Raw genomic sequence first — 22,414 nt, forward strand, 5'->3', positions numbered from 1 at the left:
CTGCTGCTGCATTGCAAAGTTATCTTGAAATGGGGAAAATCCTCTCTGAATGAGTCTTCTGAGTACAAACAGTAGTAACAGTTTCTGTAGTTTGATTTTAGTTTAATCTGATATATAGAATGTCAAACTACAGAGTCATCTGTTTGCTTAAACATAGTAGAACCCACAGTATCATACTGCTGCTCTTACATATCTTCATTCATAAATAAATAACACTTGGTAGTACAAAGTATTCAAAATTATTTATTTTAAAAATAATTAAATGTATTATTCATAACATGTACTAAACATACATACAATGATTTGAAATAAATCACCATCCACAATCAAAGTGTCATTCTGCAAAATTATAATCATACATATTTATTCCTTAGTAGACCTACTGTATATCAATGCAGTTATTATCATGATGTGATGACAAAATGATCTAGAATTACATAATCATCTGAACATTGTTATTATTGAGAAATTGTAAATAAGTGCAACAATGCCAAAACGTTGTTTTTTACTGTTTGGTTGTTTGTGCAATAAAAAAATTGAACACTCCCACTTTTATAGGGTCTTAAGATATTATTTCAGCATCAAATTAAACAAATTAATGTATGTATTAATAAGTGCTATATGTATTCTTTTTGACGTGTACAGTGGACCATAATTCATAATACTGTTCATAACTTTGCACTGATCAACGTCATTCTTCATGGACTTTTCTGACCACTCCGCCATGTTTCTTAAAGGGATAGTTCACCCAAAAATGAAAATTCTCTCATCATTTACTCACCCTCATGCCATCCCAGATGTGTATGACTTACTTTCTTCTGCTGAACAAAAACTAAGATTTTTAAAAGAATATCTCAGCTCTGTTGGCCCATACAATGCAAGTGAATGGTGATCATCACTTGGAAGCTCCAAAAAACAAATAAAGGCAGCATAAAAGTAATCCATAAGACTCCAGTGGTTTAATCCATGTCTTCTGTTCTGCCATTGCAGTCTCTAGGCACGATCGTGATTTTAAGTTCGATTACACTTCCTGACGCTTGACGCATGTGCAGAGCGCTAGATGGCGCTATAGGAAGTGTAATCGAGCTTGAAATCATGATCGTCAAGGACAGTGCTGTCAAGAAGTGCAGTAAAAAAGGAGTTTTATTTAGGTCTGTTTTCATCCAAAACCAACCACATCGCTTCAGAAGTCATGGGTTAAACCACTTTACTGACTTATCTCCTTTTTGGATCTTTTGGAGTTCTGGTCACCATTCACTTGCAATGTATGGACCTACAGAGCTGAGACATTCTTCTAAAAATTTTCATTTGAGTTCAGCAGAAGAAAGAAAGTCACATCTAGGATGGCCTGAGGGTGAGTAAATGATGAGAGAATTTTCAGATTTGGATGAACTATCCCTTTAAGCAGTTACTTACTGCCTTTGAATAAACCAAATTAATGCTGAATTTAGAAACAAATTACAGTATTGCAAGCTCCATGTAAAACAGCTTATTTTAGCCTGGGCACACTGGACAAAGGGATTCATTCAAGTTAATTTGTTACCTAGCAGTTCTCCAGCGCTAGGAGTTACAAATTAGCTCGAAGAGACCCAACTACAGGTTTGTCAGAACAAAACTCAGCCCACCAAGATGGCCTTTCCAGAACGTTCTTGCCCTGCATGACTGCGGACCACAGGTTTTTGTAGAGCTAAAACACATGAGAAACAGACAGATACTTAATCACAAAGAACAAAAGTCATTACTTACACAAAAAGACCAAAATATGGTCAATCCATGTGACTCACTATCAAAGAACACCTCTCAATTCAACTAAGACAATAACAGTCAGACAAACAACATAAAGACTCATTTCACAAGAACCCTCTTTTATATCAGAACCTCAAGAGAGTAAGAGAATGGACTCCAAAATGCCAGAGTGAAGAGTATTTTTCCAGTAAATATCCGCTCAACCTAAAAATAAGTGTCTCACCCAACAGGGGAAAAAGTAAAAGGGCTTTGTGACAGTGGGATGTGTTTAAGTGTGGGTGACTGTTATGACTAGCCTTTCAATTGACACTTACAGTAAAAGCCCAGCTCAAAAATGTATTGTCTGCTAGAAAATAAATCAACAGTGTTTTGTGAATATTCTTAATTGACTTGAGGAATGAGTCAGTAACCAGAATGTCTAGTCAGAATTATATTTCTGAAGGGGATACAAATATTAAACACCCTTAAAGGAATATTCCTGCTTCAAAACAAGTTAAACTGAAATGACAACATCTGTGGTGTAATGTTGATTACTATGAAAATAATTTCTTTAAAAAAAAAAAAGCAAAAATCGAGGTTACAGAGGTGCTTAAAATGGAAGTGAATGGGGCCAATTTTTAGAGGGTTTAAATGCAAAAATGTGAAGCTTATAATTTTGTAACAGCACTTACATTATAATTCTTCTGTCAAAACTTATGTTATATTTGGGCTGTAGAGTTGTTTAAATCGTAGTTTTTACAGTCAGTTTAGGGTTTACTGTGTTATGTCGTCATAGCATGAAGTTGTAAAATTGGATATAACTTTACACACAAAATTTGTCACACTAAAATCATGTTAACACACATATTTTTTTTTTTCATGTTGTGGCTATACTCTTAAAACTTTTTAGCATATTAATGTTTACAGATTGGTCCCATTCACTTCCATTGTAAGTGCCTTTACTGTAACCCAGATTTTTGCTTTTTTAAAAGGAGGGGCAAGTCAAAATTAATTTTGTGGTAATTAATATTATGCTACAAATGCTGTTGATTGAGCTGAACTTGTATTGAACCCGGAACATTCCTTTAAGGGCACTGTCTAGTTAAATGGACTGCTAATTAGAAAGCTTTTGTTTTAATTAACTGTGGTCTGCTGTACATTTTTTGCTTTGTGACAATCGTGGAAATAAATGCACCACCAAAAGGCCTAATAATTGTTGATTTTATAAGGTAATGTTGAGTTTGCCCCCATTATGTGACACATAGCTGAAATATTTTCCTGTAAACACTGCATCATCCCTGGCTGTCAGTATCAAAGGACAACTTATTTAATAGACTGGCAGGAAAATACATTTGAAAATACTTCCCCCAACCTTTATTATTTTACAAATCTGTACGAAATCTGTATGACTAAGCTGATTAAAAGTATTTGCAAAAAATGTTAGTTCTGAGAAAAGGTCTTGCATTTGTTTACACATGCCACTTGCCTTGACAATTTATCTAATGCACTGAAATTCATTTTTAAGTGTGGCTTAACTTGTGCTAAGTGTCAAAATACATTAGTGGAACAATGTAAAATTACTTTTGCAGTCATTTATCCACATAAGTGATTCCACATTAAGATTCACGACAGAAAGCTGGCGAGTCCCTTTTGTGTGCACATGTGCACTTATGTATGTGTTCTCTTACCTCACCGTCTGCTTTGCCAATGGGCGAGTTCAGGATGAAGTCAGGAGGAGCGACCACATCAACCAACGCCACAGCATCATCCTTCAGCTACACAGAGAGAGTGACATGGCACTTGCTATTACAAAGTGTTTCTGATAATCATGTACTTGGTTTTTTCGGGGGCCATTTCCACAAAATGCATTCTTACGTCCTGCTGTGCTATATTTTCATCTATGTAAACTGTCTTTGACTGTTGCTTTCCTTTTAAAGTGTCTAACTTCATGAGCGCCATAAGTTCAGCTTTTAAAAATGTGTCTCTTGAGACCCCTGCACTCTATTCCATTCCAGCGCACTACATCTAGTGGTTTTTGAATGCAAAAACACATCACGTGCGAAAGGCCTCTTAAGGCCCCGATATACTTCATACGAAATCGAAGAATGAATGGGTGACATAATTTAGAACAAAATCTAGCCAAATAGAAGGTGTTTTTTTTTTGTTTTGTTGATTTTTCCCCTTTATCTCCCAATTTGGAATGCCCAATTCCCAATGTGCTTCCAAGTCCTCGTGGTCGCATAGTGATTTGCCTCAGTCTGGGTGGCGGAGGACGAATCCCAGTTGCCTCCGCGTCTGAGACCGTCAACCCACGCATCTTATCACGTGGCTTGTTGAGCACGTTGCCACGGAGACATAGCGCGTGTGGAGACTTCACGCCACCCACCGCGGCAACCACGCTCAACTCACCACGCACCCCACCGAGAATGAACCACATTATAGCGACCACGAGGAGTTTACCCCATGTGACTCTACCCTCCCTAGCAACCGGGTCAATTTAGTTGCTTAGGAGACCTGGCTGAAGTCACTCAGCACGCCCTGGGATTCGAACTAGCGAGCTAACCAACTCCAGGGGTGAATAGAATGTGTTTTTGAGTTTGTTTCTGTGGTTCGTAACACCTAACCTGGGTGAACTTTTAGGAAAACTTCTAACCGGCTGCTAAACAACTTCTTCATCAGTGGGTGTGACCTGAAGCTCCACCTACTTTGTTTACGTTGTTCAGTCAGTCAAGATCACTCAACATGTACACGCAGAGTGCAGACTTATTAGCGAGCTGGTGCAAATTTACCTGCATCTGTATGATGTTCACGTAGAGACATTTTCCAAGACCATGTCATGTGATTTTTTTGTTTTGTTTAATTAGTCTACAAAAGGAATCACATCACGTCAAATGCCCATTCTGTGTGCGTTTGCACATGTGCCATCTGCAGTGAAAGCCAATCACACATCTGCCCAAAGTAAGACATGCCAATCATTATTAATTTGTCTGACTTTTGCCCATTGAAACTTTTATACACCCATCTTTGCTGTTCATAAATTACAATAACAGAGTGTAATCGCTGCATATTTTGGCCACATATAGCGTGTTAGCACATCAGCGTCATGAAATCAGAATGTAAATAAGACAAATTAAACATTATCTACTACATATATTTATTACTTTAAATCATCATCGAGTGGTTAAAACAGCTTCTTTTACTGACCTCATGTGAATTAAACTCATAGAATGAGGCATAAAGTCATTGATAACACATTTTAATGTCACATTAGTTAAGGTTTTACTGAGCGTCCTCATATTTAAATGCCTCCCACAGTGGTGTGGCGTGTGTCTCAATGTTCGCAAACAGTATACTTTTGCTCATCTGTATCAAATTTATTTTTACTCCTGAACAAAGTAGAACTTCTCTGGAAGTATATCGGGACTTTAGGGTGTCTATTTGGACAACAGTTATCACAATGCTAACCTGCCCACAGAGAGTGAGAATGGCAGTCTGGATGAAGTCAACTGGCTCCCGCCCAGAACAATAACCTCCTAAAAACACAAGCAAACCATTACATAACTCAAAGACTTCAACTCATGTTTCTTATATATCCAACATCAGCAAGGGTGTATAGAAAACCAAAGAAACCGGTGTAGCGAACAGTGGATTACCTTGATACAGGATGGCCATGTGGTTGGTGAGGGTCCACAGGCCATAAAGAGCACAGAGACGCTGCAGGACTGATCTGAGAACAGCCGGAGTCAGTTCATCCTGACTCAGGTCATGGAAGCGCTGCAGCACTGTGTGCTCAATATAGGCAATAGCCAATGATCGGCAGTAATACACCTAAGGAGAGAGAGACAGGGAAACACACAGACAGAGCTTTAGACATATGTACAAGAAACCAGGACACAAACTCAAACAGGCATGCCTTATAAGAACATGCATCCCAACAGCGCATAGCGCATCCCAAAGTCAAGGGGAAATTGTAGACAGTTTGACCCACATTACTGCAAGCCAGGATATGACAGCAAAATAACAGACATGACACACAGACGAGACTATGGGATGGAAAAAACAACATCTTCACAACCTTAGCAATGTACTTATGTTTGTGTCGGGTTGCTAGCAGGTGATGTTTTGTGTTTGGTGGTCGCCGGCTCAGTATTGTGTGTATTGTGTTTAACCCAACTGTATCCTGTTTCCCTTTGTCATCATTTAAAACCATGAATCAGCCTTTGCAATCCATTTTACTTCTGTCATGTGACAGAGATTTCAGAGTGAAACAGAATATTTAATGAGAAAAAAAATAAATAGGGCTGGACTTTATTTTATCCATCAAGAATGTATTGGATTGTTAAAAGTTGGCATTACGTGCCAGAAAGGAGCCAGACCTGAATGTGAGTTTGCATTTGAATGTGGTGGACCATATTCCCAAATGGTAATGCATCTTTTTCAAATCTTCAATCAAAGTTGACTTTTTAACGTGCTTAAAAAATGAACACAATTAATGCAGTATGTTTTTTTCACTTTCTAAAACTTCACTAAAGTTTTTCCCCACTTCCTGTGGCTAAAATTGGCATATATAAATTCCAGGAGGTACACACTCGACTCAACTGCACATCCTAACACAGAAACTGATTGTATGGAGGAGTGCACACTTATTCATTATGTGCGAAGCATGTCCCGGGCATAAACACTGTAGCAGATTTACTGTTCGATAATGGAGACTTCACCCGCAAGTGGTGAGCCAGGTGTGAGAGAGATACGGGGAAGCTGCTATATCTCTTCACATCATCCGTAAACGCTCACTCACTGTCACTTGAACCAGTGTTAAAAGCCAAACGGCACGAGAGAGACCCAGCATGTGCACGATAGAGACTGAAAGGCAGCCAGAGAAAATAATAGTTTTGAGATTTTACTCTTAAGCAAATTAAACATGAGAATTCAATTTGTTTTATATCTGTATGTATAATGTCTAATAATGCAATGGCAATGTACACTTAAACTTACCTTGCCAATAAAGCTTGATATTAATTAAATGTGCCTAGCTGATCTCATTATTAAAGTCCACTGGAGAACATTTTGTCAAACTTTTAATTACAGCATGTCCACTGATTTTATAGCATGTAAACATACATCGATAAGCCAAAATATTATGATCACTCACAGGTGAAGCGAATAACGTTGATCATCTCCTAACAAAGCCACATGTCTAGGTCTGGGTAGATTAGATGGTAAGCGAACAATCCGTTCTCGTAGACAACATGTTGAATGCAAGAGAAATGGAAAGGAGTAAAGACCTGAGCGACTTTGACAAGGGCCAAATCATGGCCAGAAGACTGGGTCAGAGCATTTCTGAAACGGCAAGGCAAGCACATTAGCTATACAAGCCGGGAAAATTGCGGGTTTTAGCATAATATGAGGTCAATATTCAGTTGAGTGAAATGCGATTGATTAATGTGTTAATACACACTGCATTTAAATAAGTAAACGCATTTAGGCAGAGGAATTATAAGACTAGTCTTCCACTGGCCACGACATGTTACACAGGGTGAAATACTCGCTCAATTCACTGACTTATGTACCCGAACTGCTCCGTGTTACAGCTCTCCATAACTGGGAGAATGGGATGAGAAAAGCTGACTCTGGATCAGTGGCTCCGAGCAACATTCTACATCGATTGTGTATGCAGAGAAAATGTTTCTAAAAAGATTCTACATTTTTGTTTTATAATAAACAAGTAGCTTCATTCATGAAACAAACTGTTTTATGACATTTTGGTAGCATTAAAAATGTTTCCATTCAAGTTGTTTTGACATGAGTGTTGTAAAGTAGCTAGCATGACCTGTAATGTCTCTTGTATGCAATGCATGGTGTATTTGTATGGAATGCATAACATAGCAGAAGAGAAAGTGGCTGTGAGAAAAAAGTAACGCAAAAATAACGCAAAAGTAACATAACGCTTTACTTTCCATAAAAATGAACTTTTTAATTAATTAAGTTACTTTAAGGAGTAACGCAATATTCTAACAAGTTACTTTAAAAGTAACATTACCCAACATTGGTGATTACTGTAAATATTGTATTTGTTTTCATGCACATAAATTTCATGTGCATGCCATTGCACATAAATAAAATGGCACTTCTCCAAAAAATTTGTTATAGGGGGGCCTGGGTAGCTCAGCAAGTATTGACACTGACTACCAACCCTGGAGTCGCGAGTTCAAATCCAGGGCATGCTGAGTGACTCCAGCCAGGTCTCCTAAGCAACCAAATTGGCCCGGTTGCTGGGGTTGGTAGAGTCACATGGGGTCAGCAAGTATTGACACTGACTACCAACCCTGGAGTCGCGAGTTCAAATCCAGGGCATGCTGAGTGACTCCAGCCAGGTCTCCTAAGCAACCAAATTGGCCCGGTTGCTGGGGTTGGTAGAGTCACATGGGGTAACCTCCTCATGGTTGCTATAATGTGTGGTTCTTGCTCTCGGTGAGGCGCGTGGCGAGTTGTGCGTGGATGCCGCGGAGAATAGCGTGATGCCTCCACATGCGCTAGGTCTCTGCGGTATTGCGCTCAACAAGCCACGTGTTAAGATGCGTGTATTGATGGTCTCAGATGCGGAGGCAACTGAGATTCGTCCGCCGCCACCTGGATTTTTGCATATATTGCAGTCATCTGTCTTCCAAACATAAACTATGCAAGTATCCGTAGCCTATTTTCACCTGGTAGACTGACTTATAAACACTCAAATTAAGCAACAGCAAGTTTATTTTTCTCCAATTTGTGTTTGACTGAATAAAAGTTAAATGTCATTTGATTGGTTGTGAATAAATGCAGCTCTGATTGGTCAGTGACAAGCGGCAGCTGCAGAGAGATAAAATATTTGTATCTTGCGCGGAGTGCGCTGCAAGCAGTCGTGCACAACAAAGCGGCAGGATTCTCGTGAACGAGCTTGGAAAGCAGCTTCGACTGCCGCTTCCGTTTTGCCACCTGTAATGTCTCTCTCACTGAAAATGAATGGGGAAGGCGCAGTGACCATGTCCCGTGTAAAACCGCTTTTAGGCAGGTGGTGTAATCCTTGTATCAAAGATTTATACCTCTAAAAAAATTTCTAATTTAACTCTATCTGCAAAAAATTTAACATTTTAATATGTACATGTTTAAATAATTTAAATAAATGATGATTCTTGCAAGTTCTTTGAGACAATGATTATATTTTAATGTTTGTTTTAATGTACCATGTACCACGATTAACTGCGATCACAGAAAACGGTGCGATTAATTTTGATAAAATTTGAAAAGATTCACAGCCCTAATACAAATATAAAGTTAAGGGTGAAGGGAGACTGACTCGGTTTCGTCATTCGCACTGCGTCACGGGAGCGGGCAGTCGTGCAGAGCTGATTTGGCGCACTTTGTAAGCAACGATTCTCTGATTGGTGGATCACAGGTAGTGTAGTTCTTAATCAGGAATTCTGCCATTTAAGTTAAAATGATGCAGACTGAAGGCTCCATTACAAATACTGTCCATTAACAACCTTGGAGCTCACAGTAGGTCTTTAAAGTCTTCTAAGTTATCATTAGAAATCAATTCGCCTATGGAGAAAATGAATGGAATTTTTTGTTCCAGAACCAGACTGTTGCACTTTATTGGCAAGATTTTGAAATGGCTGCATTATCAACAGCAGTAGCCGAAAACTATCCATACAGTAAATAGCTACTTTGCTATTGGTTAACAAAAAACAATAAACTATGTGGCCTAGAGACGTCAGAGGATAAGTAAAGTTATAACATTTTGATGAAAGATTATAAAGAAAAACATTTGTTTTCTTTGGAATAACATGCACTTATGAATGGTGCACATTCAGTTTTCTTTTTCCTTTCTATACTTATTTTTCCCTCCAAAGTTGTGTTTTGAGTCAGACACATGAGAGTAAATTTAACTTAAGCACCAAAGCTGAGGGTGGGGAGTTGATGCTCCCTGGATGGCCTTCAAACTCTGCTCATATCATACGGCCTTTTAACTGACTGCATGTTTTTGGAGGGATTAGACCCTCATATTACACACTCACACACATATGTGCATGTAGTATAAGGCCTGTATTTCATTCTGTTCTTTGTTAAGCGATTTTGATTGGGTCCAAATATGATACTTCCACACCATCAGAGACGTGATGCAAGTAGATATCACAAATCACGCATATGATTCTGACCCCATGAAGCAATTCCACTGATGTAACACCTTTAAGAAAGTAGATATGGGTGTAAATGAATCTGATATGGCAGAAAGGCTTTAAATCCTTTAAGAGATGAAGTTCATACAACAGTCCTTTGAAATATCCAGTGTGATGAAGATTTGTAGATCAGTCGAATAGATATTAAGAAAGGGATATGTTTGAGCCAAATGTCTGTTCAGTGTTCAAGACATGTTATGGGATTGCAGATCTGTTTTACATCAGATGTAAATCATAGACTAGGCGGCACTTTACAGAAGGTATAATGGGAAATGTACAGTGCATTAAGTCCATAATTCAGCCCGATACTAAAATATCAACAACAACAAAAATGTACTCCCATGAATAACAATCTACATGGTGAAACATGATTCTTGAATGAACATCTATATATCATGACTATAATTTTAAGTCAACAGCCTTCCTTAACGCAATTTAATGTAACATAACTGAACATCCCGTAACGTAACCTAACGCAAATTAACCAAACAACGTAACATAACGTAACTTACCGTAAAGTAACTGAACATAACGTCATTTAACTACAGCTGTCAAAGTGAAAGCGTTAATTTTTCTTAATCGCGATTAACGCATTTCTGTTAATAAACCAGCATAAACATTGGCCGGAGCAGGGTGGAACATCTGCAATGTGTCCGCCCGGAGTAATTACACTGACACACACACCACAAACACACACACAATAGACTATGAAAAATCATGCGATTAATCGCGATTAAATATTTTAATCGACTGACAGCACTAAATGTAACGTAATGGAACATAATTAAATGTAACTGAAAGTAATTTTAAGAAATGTAATGTAACTTAACATAACGTAAACTGTAACAAAAAGGTCTCTTGCTTATTGTAAAGGAGGAGGTGGGAACCGGGTGAACAATCACTTTTAATCAGACACAACACAAACATTGACGCACACACACAGCTCCACGTGCATATCTCTCTCTCTCTCTCTCTCTCTCTCTCTCTCTCGCTCTCTTCCTAACTGGCTTCTCCGGCTCCTCCTTATCCCCCTCCCGGCCGATTGGGGTAACTCAGCACCAGACGTCCATCCTTATGGCCCGGCCACACCCTCCTCCTCGTCACAGAAACCTAACTAACCATAACTGAATGGAACATAATGTAACTTAACATAATCTAATGTAACTAAACAATATGTAACTGAAAGTAACATAACTTATCATAACCTAACATAACTTAATGTAACTGAACGTAATTTAATGTACCTTAACTGAATTTAACATAACTTGACGTAAGGTAACCTAACATAACTTACTGTAACTGATGTAGCGCAAAGTAACATAACTGAACATAATTTAACGTTACTGAACGTACCGTAACTAAACGTAAAGTAACTTAACAGCGTAACTTACCGTAAAGTAACTGAACGTTCTTTAACGAAACTGAATGTAACTAAACTTAACTAAAAAATACCAAATCGAGTTGCTTCTGAAGACATTAATTGATCGACTGAAGTCGTGTGGATAACTTTTATGCTGCCTAAATATGCCTTTTAGACCGTCAAATAACCAGCAGTCTAATGGCACCTGTTTACTTGCATTGTATGGACAAAAAGAGCTGAAATGATCCTATAAAAATCTTCACTTCGGTTCTGCTGAAGAAGGATAGTCATACACATCTGGGATGGCTTAAAGGTAAGTAAATCATGAGAGGATTTTCATTTTTGGGTGAACTAACCCTTTAAGAGATAAGAGCTTCAAAATAACAGCAAAACACTGAACATTTAAATGTGTAAAGTTGTCTAGGCTGAATTGACATGAGAAGATTGTATGCCAAAAAGCATCCCAATTTACTTGAATTCTGCCTAGTGTACCTACTGTGTATAAGGTAGCATGGTATTTTTTACAAACTTAAATGCATACCTAGTCTTCCACTAAGCTGCCAGTAAACACTATAAACATAGCTAGGTCTCATACTGTGTGATCATTAAAGGCATGATTCAAACATACTTGGCTGTTGTTCCGAGCCTCAAAGTCTCCCAGTCCAGAGGATTTCTCACGAAGCAGCTTCCTTTGGCTCTCACCCAGTAAGAAACACACCAGCCACTTATATGCTGCCAGAGGCACTGAAGACAAAATATAAAATGTTATAATGGTATTAAAAAGACAGACAGATGATGCAAGACACTGAAGTAAAATTCTATGCCAGTATAGATGAATAATAAGATGTCCAGTATAATTGCAAATAAGTGGATGTTTTCTTCAAAATCGTATTGTAAAAGTAAACGACGTGCTGTGATGCGAAAGCTAAAACAAGGCTGAACGCTAAAATGGGTCTGTTTTTTAGAGGCTTGGTGCTAACAAACCAGCACAGACAGATTTAATCTTGGGCTAGGTACAGTATCTGGGTGGGGACCATGACTAAAGAACAGAACTCATGTTTTGCATGGTTGAGGATTGGATGTAATGTCTTAGAAGTGACCCAAACTGTGTCCATAGAGAGAAGAACTTCTGTGCATTCATAAAGAAAGGTAAATCTAGATCTAATGGCCAAGAATGCAAAGCTGTGTATTAAACCAATCATATGTGTGAGACATTTGTAGGAATGTTCTGTGTTCAATACAAGTTCAGCTTAATTGACAGCAATGTTGAATGCCACAAAATCTAATTTAGACTTGTCCCTCGTTTATTTAAAAGATAAATAAAAAATGCAGTTACAGTGAGGCACTTGCAATGAAAGTGGATGGGGCCAGTGCATACACATTAAAATACACACCGTTTCATAATTATAGCCACAACATGTAAACATTATATGTGTTAACATGATTTTAGTGTGATAGAAATGGTTAGTAAGCGATTTTAAGTAAAGTTATATACAATTTTACAACTTGGTTGTTGTGACGATGTAACCTCTGTAAACTAGTAAAAGCAGCAAGGTCAATAAATCTGTGATTTTAACACACTAAAATCATCTTAACACATATAATGATAACGTCTCGTGGCTATACTTTTGAAACCGTAAGAATTTTAATGTTTATCCACTGGCTTCATTCACTTCCACTGTACGTGAATTTATTATAAACAAGAAACGAGTATCTTGTAATCAACAATGTGCCACAAATGCTGTCAATTAATCTTAACTTGAACTGAACCTAGAACAAAAAATCTTTTAAGATTTATCATCAAAGAGCAAGGCCAGAAAACAATCTTCTTCCCATCTTCTCAGGGAACTAGTAAATCAGGAAACGACCCAGTTTCATTCTCCCCAAGTAAAGAAATTTGTTTCACAACACTCTTGTCAAAACAAGACCACACAGAAAGTGAAACTCTTTTCAATGCAAAGATCTTCATAATGCTCAATGTAATTTGCAAATAATTGCAAGCAATTTCAGAAGAAATAAGGACATATGATTTAAACATCAGAAGGCATACTAGTTTATGGATTTTGTATGTTATGATGAGCATCATATTAGTATTGAAGTATATAGTGAAATAGTAAAGTACATATACAGTAAGTGAAGTCTAGTGCATCACTAAGACATTGGCGAATTAGAAGCATATCATGGCGACATTGGGCAGCCTATTGTGTTGTCTTTTAGTTGGCATGTTGTGAATCAATTGTCAGATTTATTACAGGTAAAGAATGAGAGTATTCAAACTTCTGATGTGAAACAGCTGAGATACGAGATACTCTGAGTAACAATATTAAACCTGACCCAGCTTTTGAAAGCTCCCTAGGGATGTTAGTCACATGACGTGATGGTGACAAAGTCGGTTAAACCCCAAACAGTCCACTCCCCTGTCCTTGACAAATTGAAACGATGCCCTGTCTGACCCCTGTAACCAAGCAACAGTGAGTTGAGTCACCAGCTGAGGAATGATATTAGTAAAGAGAACAGATGTTCTACAGATGTACAGCTCGCTTCAGGATGCGAAACTCTCCCACTGGAGTCATCTGCTCCATCACTTTTAACAGTAAACCACACCACAACACAGCACGACACCGATTCTTACATTCTCTCTCTGTGTGTGGTGGAGGTGTGCTGCTCATTATATTAGATAATGTGTTTAGGAGAGAGTGTCTTACACCCAAACATTCTGGATTACACAAAATCCAAGAGTTTGATCAGTTTGTTTATTTGGCTCCCACTGACCATAAATGTTTTGTGACCATTTCAGTAAGACTGTTTACTGATTGAAAAACCTAATTAAAATATGGCAAACTGGAAGGACGAACGGATGGACTATTTATCTTAATCTAGCTGTATAATTCTATGTCTATCTAATAAAGGTGTAACGGTTCTCGGTAAAAAAAAAGAATCGTACGGTTCGGTAAGCATGTGCACCACAGTTTACCTCAAGTTCAATGAAAAATCTAGAGCACAAGGTTTGGTGAAAAAAAAGCGTCAAATAGATAAGCACAGTTACGACCTACGCTAATGGACTCTGTAGATGATACGCTCTGCCAGGGTTTCACGTGGGTCAACTTGATGAGATCCCAGTTCTGCACGCGATGTGTATAGTTAAAAATGGCAAGCAGAGAAAACAAGCCGCTGATGGAGAAGCCCCTGCGTTATTCAAGTCACAGTTTGCAGACATCGCTCGACAGTGCCACAGGTGAGCCTAAACTGCACACACTCCCTTCCATTTTTAAGCAGGCACTCAGTGCTAATTCGGACAGACATGAAACAATAACTAAAGCTCTTGGGGTGTTCGTTGCCAAAGTTATGTTGCCTTTCTCCATTGATGAAGATTTGGGATTTCAGTGCATGATTAAAAACTCGAGTCGCGTTATGACATTCCTTCTCGTATCCATTTTAATAGCAATGTTCCTTCTATAGTGATGTACAGTTTTTGAATGTTGAATATACACTCATTAAAGCATTTTATTAGAAACACTATGGTCCTAATAAAGTTCCCGACGTGGTCTTCTGCTGTTGTAGCCCACAAGGTCTGACAAGTTGTGCATTTTGCTCACTACAATTGTACAGAGTGGTTATCCGAGTTACTGTAGCTTTTCTGTCAGCTCGAACCAGTCTGGCCATTCTCCGTTGACCTCTCACATCAAGGCGTTTCCGTCCGCAGAACTGCTGCTCACTGGATATTTTTGGGTTTTTCGCACCATTCGGAGTAAATTCTAGAGACAGTTGTGCGTGAAAATCCCAGGAGTTCAGCAGTTACAGAAATACTCAAATCAGCCCGTCTGGCACCAACAGTCATGCCACGGTCCAAATCACTGTGATCACATTTTTTCCCTATTCTGACGGTTGATGTGAACATTAACTGAAGCTCCTGACCCGTATCTGCATGATTTTATTCATTGCGCTGCTGCCACACGATTGGCTGATTAGATAAATCGCATGAAGAAGTAGGTGTACTGGTGTTCCTCTTAGAGGGCTTAGTGAGTGTATGTTGAGTTTGAATTGCACTTTATGTTGAAGCATGTAGCATAATAATGCAGGTATTACGTTAATGTTGATTTAGTAATTAGAGAAAAGGACCCTAACTAATATTAACCATGGTTTTACTAATACTGTAGTAACCATGACTGTAATAACTATGACTACTGTCACCATGGTTTTCTTATCAGATATCATGGTTTTGATGCAATTAACCATTATTTTACAACAGTAATACTGTAGTTTCCATATAGTAACCATGATTTTACTATAAATTGTAACCATGACAGTAACCATGTTGATTTTGTGGTTACTATGATTTTACTACAAATACCATTGTCGATCTATGGTTACTGTAGAAAAACCATGGTGATTTTTAAGGGCAAACCTGTAGAAGCGTTTATCAAATAGAGTATTCTTACTTTGGATTTGGCAGTATTATTATTTTCTTTTCTGAACATAGCAAATACCGAACCGTACCGAAACCGTAACCCTAAAACTGTGATACAATCTGTACCATGAGAGATTTGAACCATAACACTTCTAATATCTATCAATCCATCTATCTACAGTATCTATCCATCCATCCATCCATCGTATCCATCCATCTAAATCCACTGTATCTCTTAAAACCTATGTCTTTCTATCTATCTAAATCTACTGTATCTCTATTTAAATCAATCAATCTATCTTAATCTTCTTTATCTCTATAAATCTCTCTCTACAAATCTCTCTTTAAATCTATCTATCTATCTCTATCCAACCATCTCTTTAAATCTCTCTCTTTATATATAAATCCATGCCTGTCTGTCTGTATAAATCTCTCTCTCTTTCTCTCTCTCTCTCTAAAAATCCATGCCTGTCTGTCTGTCTGTATAAATCTCTCTCTCTTTCTCTCTAAAAATCCATGCCTGTCTGTCTGTCTGTATAAATCTCTCTCTCTTTCTCTCTCTAAAAATCCATGCCTGTCTGTCTGTCTGTATAAATCTCTCTCTCTTTCTCTCTCTAAAAATCCATGCCTGTCTGTCTGTCTGTCTGTATAAATCTCTCTCTCTTTCTCTCTCTCTCTCTCTAAAAATTCATGCCTGTCTGTCTGTCTGTCTGTCTGTCTGTCTGTCTATCTAATGAAAATATGAGGAATAAAATAATAATCTTCATAGTATTCATGCTTTTGTGATGGGTACAGTTTCACAGACAGATGGAGATTGATTTATTTGGTATATGATGCCACAATGAGCGGTGCTGTTTGTCACAAATATGCCAGGAAAAAGACCCAACTTTATTTTAAAAAAAATAAAAAATAATGCAAAATACAATTTCATGGTTGGTACATTTTCTCAGTTTACCCGCAATTGCCAGGTGTGGCGAAACGTTAATTTTAGACCCTTAGTACAGCACAGGAGAATAGAGTTAACAGAGGTGAAGTCAATGCTAGATGACTGATGTGATTGGTGTGTGTGGTTGTGAAGTATGCACGAATATATATATATATGTCCTTGTTATGGAGAATCGAGTGTTAATGTTGCATACCGGCTGAGTTCATGCACTCTTCCACTGAGGCAGCTGTGAACTTGCTCTGCAGAATGCTGCTCATGTCCTCTAAGAAGTTTACAGTCTCAAGAGGGGATTCAATCTTTCCTTTACCTTGGGAAGAGGGCAAGAGAGAGAGAGAGGAGTTGAAAGAGACAGAGAGAGAGAGAAAAAAGAGATCCTAAACTCACTATCATATCAGACACATACAGAATCCTGAATATCTAGCATACATCTAAAAACACACCTTCCAATGAATGTTATGGGTGCTATGGTTAAATCTAAACCAATGTCATTCTACTTTTTACTTTATTCATACTTCTTACACATTTATAATCTATGATGGATTAAGATGGGCTCTAAATGTCAGATAAAGACCCCTAGTGTGTGCAGACCTTGCTGTTTGTGCTGAAGCCAACTGAGCAGATAGTTGCTAGTCTGTTGGAGGAGGACATTGTTATCTCCCTCATATGTGCAGTTTGGGTCGTTGTCATTGCGCATGTCTCCCAGGCGGTTCACTAAAGATGAAAAGATAAACAGATGGGTTACGCTGACAGAAGTTCTTCCTTTGATGTTAGAATTCTGCTAAAGATGCTGATCAATTAAGTGTCTTTCAAACATTCAGCTCACTGGCAAGGTAGCCGTGTCCTCCACAAGCCTCCCGACATTCCTGAATGCCTCGCTGGGCCGTCCATGAACCCAGAGGTTTACTAGCGCAGGACATTGCATGGATCTCTCTGCCCAGCTCAGACTAAAGAGTGAGGTCACACACACGCAATCTATATGAGATCAATGTACAATTAACAGTAAAAGAAGATTCCTATAATCACTCTGATTAGATACAGTAGTGATACAAAAAAGGAGTTGGTTAATGTTGTTTACTTAACTTGTTTAATGTTAATCTTTGTTAATAATTAGATAAAATTGACTTCACTTCTGAGAATAATGACAGAATTTAGCATTCTCATGTAATAAGATCTTTACCTGTCGGTCACTTTTGTCTTTCATTAAGAGTCCGATTTGAAATTCCACAAAGTTCATGGTGAAGGATTTGGTGAAGTGCTCCAGTGCGTAAACTGCTGCCAGGTATGGAATCAGACGCCATTGCTGCAACAAAATATGGAACATGGGAAGTGTCAAAACACAAGTAGCTGGCACTGTAAGTTTTATTGAAGAAATGGTTTCATATCAAACTCTAAAAACACAGATAAAATTAAATAACTAGACTAAATAACTTGTCTGCAGTATTGTTAGATGTTAAAATTACGCGATGTAAGTCGAGATGACTTTAAAGAACTGCTAAATTGTTTCTTTGAAAGAACTCTGACTTCCCATCACTACTTTAGATTAGGCCACTGTGGTTTTATGTAATAACAAGAAATTGTTTCATATTAAGCCCCAACAAAACAAAGATAAAGCATTAAATAATTAAGCTATTTAATGTTTTGTTAGTGGTTACACCCTGACAAATGTGATTTAAAGGGATAGTTCACCCAAAAATGATCTCATCATTTACTCACTTTCATGCCATCCCAGATATGTATGACTTTCTTTCTTCTGCTGAACACAAACAAAGATTTTTAGAAGAATATTTCAGCTCTGCAGGTCCATATAATGCAAGTGAATGGTGGCCAGAACTTTGAAGCTCCAAAAAGCACATAAAAGCAGCATAAAATTAGGGATGTCCCATTTTTTTTTTGAGTACTGTGAGTTTTGAGTTTTTCTGAACTCCATATCAACGGTTTATTTCTTAAATTTATTAAATAAATAAATGTATTAAAAATTTAATCAAATGAAGGTATAACAATTAATTTTCAACATATGTATTATTTTTATTATCAAATGAAGTGCTTTTATACAGAACCTCACAGCACAATCCTTAATACAACACTGGAGTTATTTTTGTCAAATAATGTGCTGCATAACAGCTCAGATGTTTGATATTGCTTGAATATAATACAATTATATTATAAAACTGATTTATTATTATTAGCAGTAGTAGTATTACAGTGAATACTGCATAACTATAAGTAGTGATATATTTCTGTCATACTTTTTTGCCTTTAACTTGAGCTTTTATTTGGCAGAGCTTTTATTTTGAAGCGTTTCTGTGTTGTTTTGACCAAGGAGCTCTGACGTTATGACAAGCTTCCCATTCCAGAAAAGCCAGTCACTATGTGACTCAAAGTGATTATTTAACCATAAAAGGCTTTATTTAAAGAATTAAATAAACATGTAGTCTGTATATGACTTGCGCTAAAAAGTGAATTAGTGCTCTGCCTGCTGTCATCGGAATGCTCATGATAGTGTTTTTCATGTGAGCCAACAAGCTCTAAAAGGAATGAGCACTTTGTGTCTTCAAGTCAATACATTCACATTTATATATTTATCACATTAAATCACAGCTTTTGTTGTTTAATAATCTCACTATGACATGACGTGATTTTAATATGTACACGTAATGATATTCGTACATCAGATGGTTCGGTTTTTGGTATCAGAGCATTTTTACGAGAAATCCATACAACTCCAGTAGTGGAATATATGTCTTCTGAAGTGATGCATTCACTTTGGGTGAGAAACAGATCAATATTTAAATCCTTTTTTTACTATAAATCTTCACTTTCACTTTCAGAATGTAAAAGTGAAAGTGGAGATTTATAGTAAAAAAGGACTTGAAAAATATCGATCTGTTTCTCACCCACACTTATCCTATCTCTTCTGAAGACATAGATTTAACCACTGTCATATGGATTACTTTTATATGGCCTTTATGTGATTTTTGGAGCTTGAAAGTTCTGGCCACCATTCACTCCCATTGTATGGACCTACAGAGCTGAAATATTCTTCTAAAAATCTTTGTGTTCAACAGAAGAAAGAAAGTCGTACACATCTGGGATGACATGAGGGCGAGTAAATGATGAGAGAATTTTCATTTTTGGGTGAACTATCCCTTTAATTGTGTTCATTTTGAAGTTTGTCAATCTGCTAGCTATAGATTCTGCTTTAGCATACACTTCCTTTATCATATGAGCTGTATAATTTCCAAGCTAAATTCTATTCAAACTAAAGCTCATCATGTGCACAAAACTGATTTCTGCTACTTTCACATTAATAAAAAGAAAAACAGAATGCAGGCCATGACTCATGACAAAAGAATCATGACTCAGTCATTAGTAATACTGATTCTAATGTAGTGAAAGACTTTCTGTCCTTGAATATTTTCATTGAAGAGTGTCAGTACTCTGTACCTGTAGCTGATATTCCAACACTGGAATCTCCTCATCCTCTTTGGGCCCAAACTGTCTGCGCGTTGCAGAGAACCGTACAGCTACAGTCACAGCCAGCTTCAGATTGACCATTGCCATCCTTGTAATGCCCACCCTGCCTCCTGACAGTGCCCCTAAAGATGCCCCAAATCGCTTATTGGGGTCCTACCAGGGTGTGTGGTGTGGAAAAAGACAGAGTGTAAAGAAAAAAGATACCAGATGAAGGGGGAAAAAAAAGAGCCAGAGAATGTGAAAGGATGTGAGAAAATGAAGACAGAGCAAATGATAGCTCATTTATTCATGAAGAACACTTAAACTAACAAAGCGTTCATGGCAAGTCAGGCATCAGCAAAGAGCTCTAAACCTCACCCTCTTGCCTATTTGTTTTCAGAAAACCCCCTTTATGTCTTCCTGTCAGTAAAAATGGCTGACCGCCTGGCTTTCCCTATGATTAAAAACTCTCTGTTTGTTTGAAATGAAAGCAAAGGGATTCCTCCAAGTACATCTTGCATAGCACAGCACAGCAGCTGGAATAACAGCCATAGCACCACTACTTTCTCTTCAGAGGGAGCAAAGGTATGACATGACCTAAAAAGCCTGAGAGATGGATACTCACCAAAACAGCTCAGATTCTACTTTGTTAAAGTATATTCCGGGTTCAATACAAGTTAAGCTTAATTGACAGCTTTTGTGGCAACGATGTTGCAGTTGAGGCACTTACAATGAAAGTGAATGGGGCCAATTTTTGAAGGGTTTAAAAGGGAGAAATGTGAAGCTTATAATTTTATTAAAGGATTTCCATAAATTTATGTTAAATTTAAGCTGTAAAGTTGTTTAAATCAGCGTTTTTATGGTCGTCGTTATGCTGTCATGGCAACGAAGTTGTAAAATTGGATGTAACTTTACACAGAAAAGGTTAGTAAGCAATTTTATCACACTAAGATCATGTTAACACTCATATTGTTCATGTCTTTTGGCTATACTCTTGAAACTGTGAATATTTTAAGGTTATTGTTTGGCCCCATTCACTTTCATTGTAACTTAGATTTTTGCTTTTTTTAAAGAAAAGGAGGGACAAGTTAAAATACATTTTTATGGTTATCAAATTTTTACGTTATGCCAAAAATGCTGTCGATAGAGCTGAACTTTTATTGAATCCAGAAAATATTATTTTTTTTGGATTTTCTCCCTTTTCTCCCCAATTTAGAATGCCCAATTCTCAATGCGCTCTAAGTCCTCGTGGTGGCGTAGTGACTCGTCTCAATCTGGGCGGCGGAGGACGAATCTCAGTTGCCTCCACGTCCGAGACAGTCAATCCGCTAATCTTTTCACGTGGCTTGTTTAGCGCGTTACCGCGGAGACCTAGCGCGTGTGGAGGCTTCACACTATTCTCTGCGGCATCCACACACAACTCACCACACGCCCCACCGAGAGCGAGAACCACACATTATAGCGACCACGAGGAGTTTAACCCAACATGACTCTACCCACCCTAGCAACCGGGCCAATTGGTTGCTTAGGAAGCCTGACTGGAGTTACTCAGCACGCCCTGGATTTGAACTTGCGACTCCAGTGTCGTAGTCAGCGCCTTTTACTTGCTGAGCTTTTACAAGACCCCCGGAAAATATTCTTTTAAATGAGATCTTTATGGAAGTATTGCCACATATCTAATAATTTTTTGCAATTCCTTTTGTGCAATTTCAGTAAATTGAACTGGGCTTACTTTAAAAGGTGAAACATAGCGCCCATCTGGTGTAACATCTCCTGTTTTGTTTAGTAAGTTTTCCCGAGGAATCCTCACATTGTGAAACACTGCAAAACTGAATCACACATTTTATTGGTACAACCACAAACACGCCAACTTTAAAGTTAAATGGTTACAATGTAAAATTTTACACAAATATCATGTCTATAGAAAGAAAAGATTTCAAATCATGAAATGTATGGTTCTCCTTTCATTATAACCCCAGTTATTGGTCACATGCTGTACTTGCAAACAACTAACTGTCAGTCCAAAGTCCAGAAGTAAACTCACCCATTATCCAGACCATTCTGACCCAGTTTCTTTCCCATGTCTCCAACCATCACTCCCGGCATGGCCAACAAAGTCTTTGGATCCCTGACCTATAAATTAGGTTACATTAAAACAGCACTCTCCACAGTTGCTCTGACAAGACACTAACAAACAACTTAAATTTTATATATGTAACTTTTTTGGTGTTACAATACTTTCTTCTATCCTAGCTTAACATGCAGGGACAGCTGTGAGTAAGCCATTCATAGATTGATTTTCTCGA

At 37.9% G+C, this 22,414-nt stretch overlaps 1 protein-coding gene across 1 annotated transcript in view; it reads right to left on the bottom strand.

Annotated features, from left to right (window-relative positions):
• Positions 1-223: 223 nt before the first annotated feature.
• The window catches only part of LOC127411722 (peroxisomal acyl-coenzyme A oxidase 3-like), a 31,377-nt gene continuing 9,186 nt past the window's right edge, over positions 224-22,414 (bottom strand). The window contains exons 7-18 of the mRNA XM_051647429.1: positions 22,153-22,241; positions 21,841-21,937; positions 20,100-20,282; positions 17,833-17,955; positions 17,479-17,599; positions 17,244-17,366; positions 16,849-16,962; positions 11,930-12,045; positions 5,379-5,553; positions 5,191-5,258; positions 3,414-3,500; positions 224-1,687 (exon numbers count right to left, since the gene is read on the bottom strand). Of these exons, the coding sequence (XP_051503389.1) occupies positions 1,568-1,687; positions 3,414-3,500; positions 5,191-5,258; positions 5,379-5,553; positions 11,930-12,045; positions 16,849-16,962; positions 17,244-17,366; positions 17,479-17,599; positions 17,833-17,955; positions 20,100-20,282; positions 21,841-21,937; positions 22,153-22,241 (1,416 nt within the window). The 3' untranslated portion in view covers positions 224-1,567. The remainder of the gene's footprint in view (positions 1,688-3,413; positions 3,501-5,190; positions 5,259-5,378; positions 5,554-11,929; positions 12,046-16,848; positions 16,963-17,243; positions 17,367-17,478; positions 17,600-17,832; positions 17,956-20,099; positions 20,283-21,840; positions 21,938-22,152; positions 22,242-22,414) is intronic.

Source organism: Myxocyprinus asiaticus, chromosome 2, assembly GCF_019703515.2.
Source record: "Myxocyprinus asiaticus isolate MX2 ecotype Aquarium Trade chromosome 2, UBuf_Myxa_2, whole genome shotgun sequence".
Classification (NCBI taxonomy): domain Eukaryota; kingdom Metazoa; phylum Chordata; class Actinopteri; order Cypriniformes; family Catostomidae; genus Myxocyprinus; species Myxocyprinus asiaticus.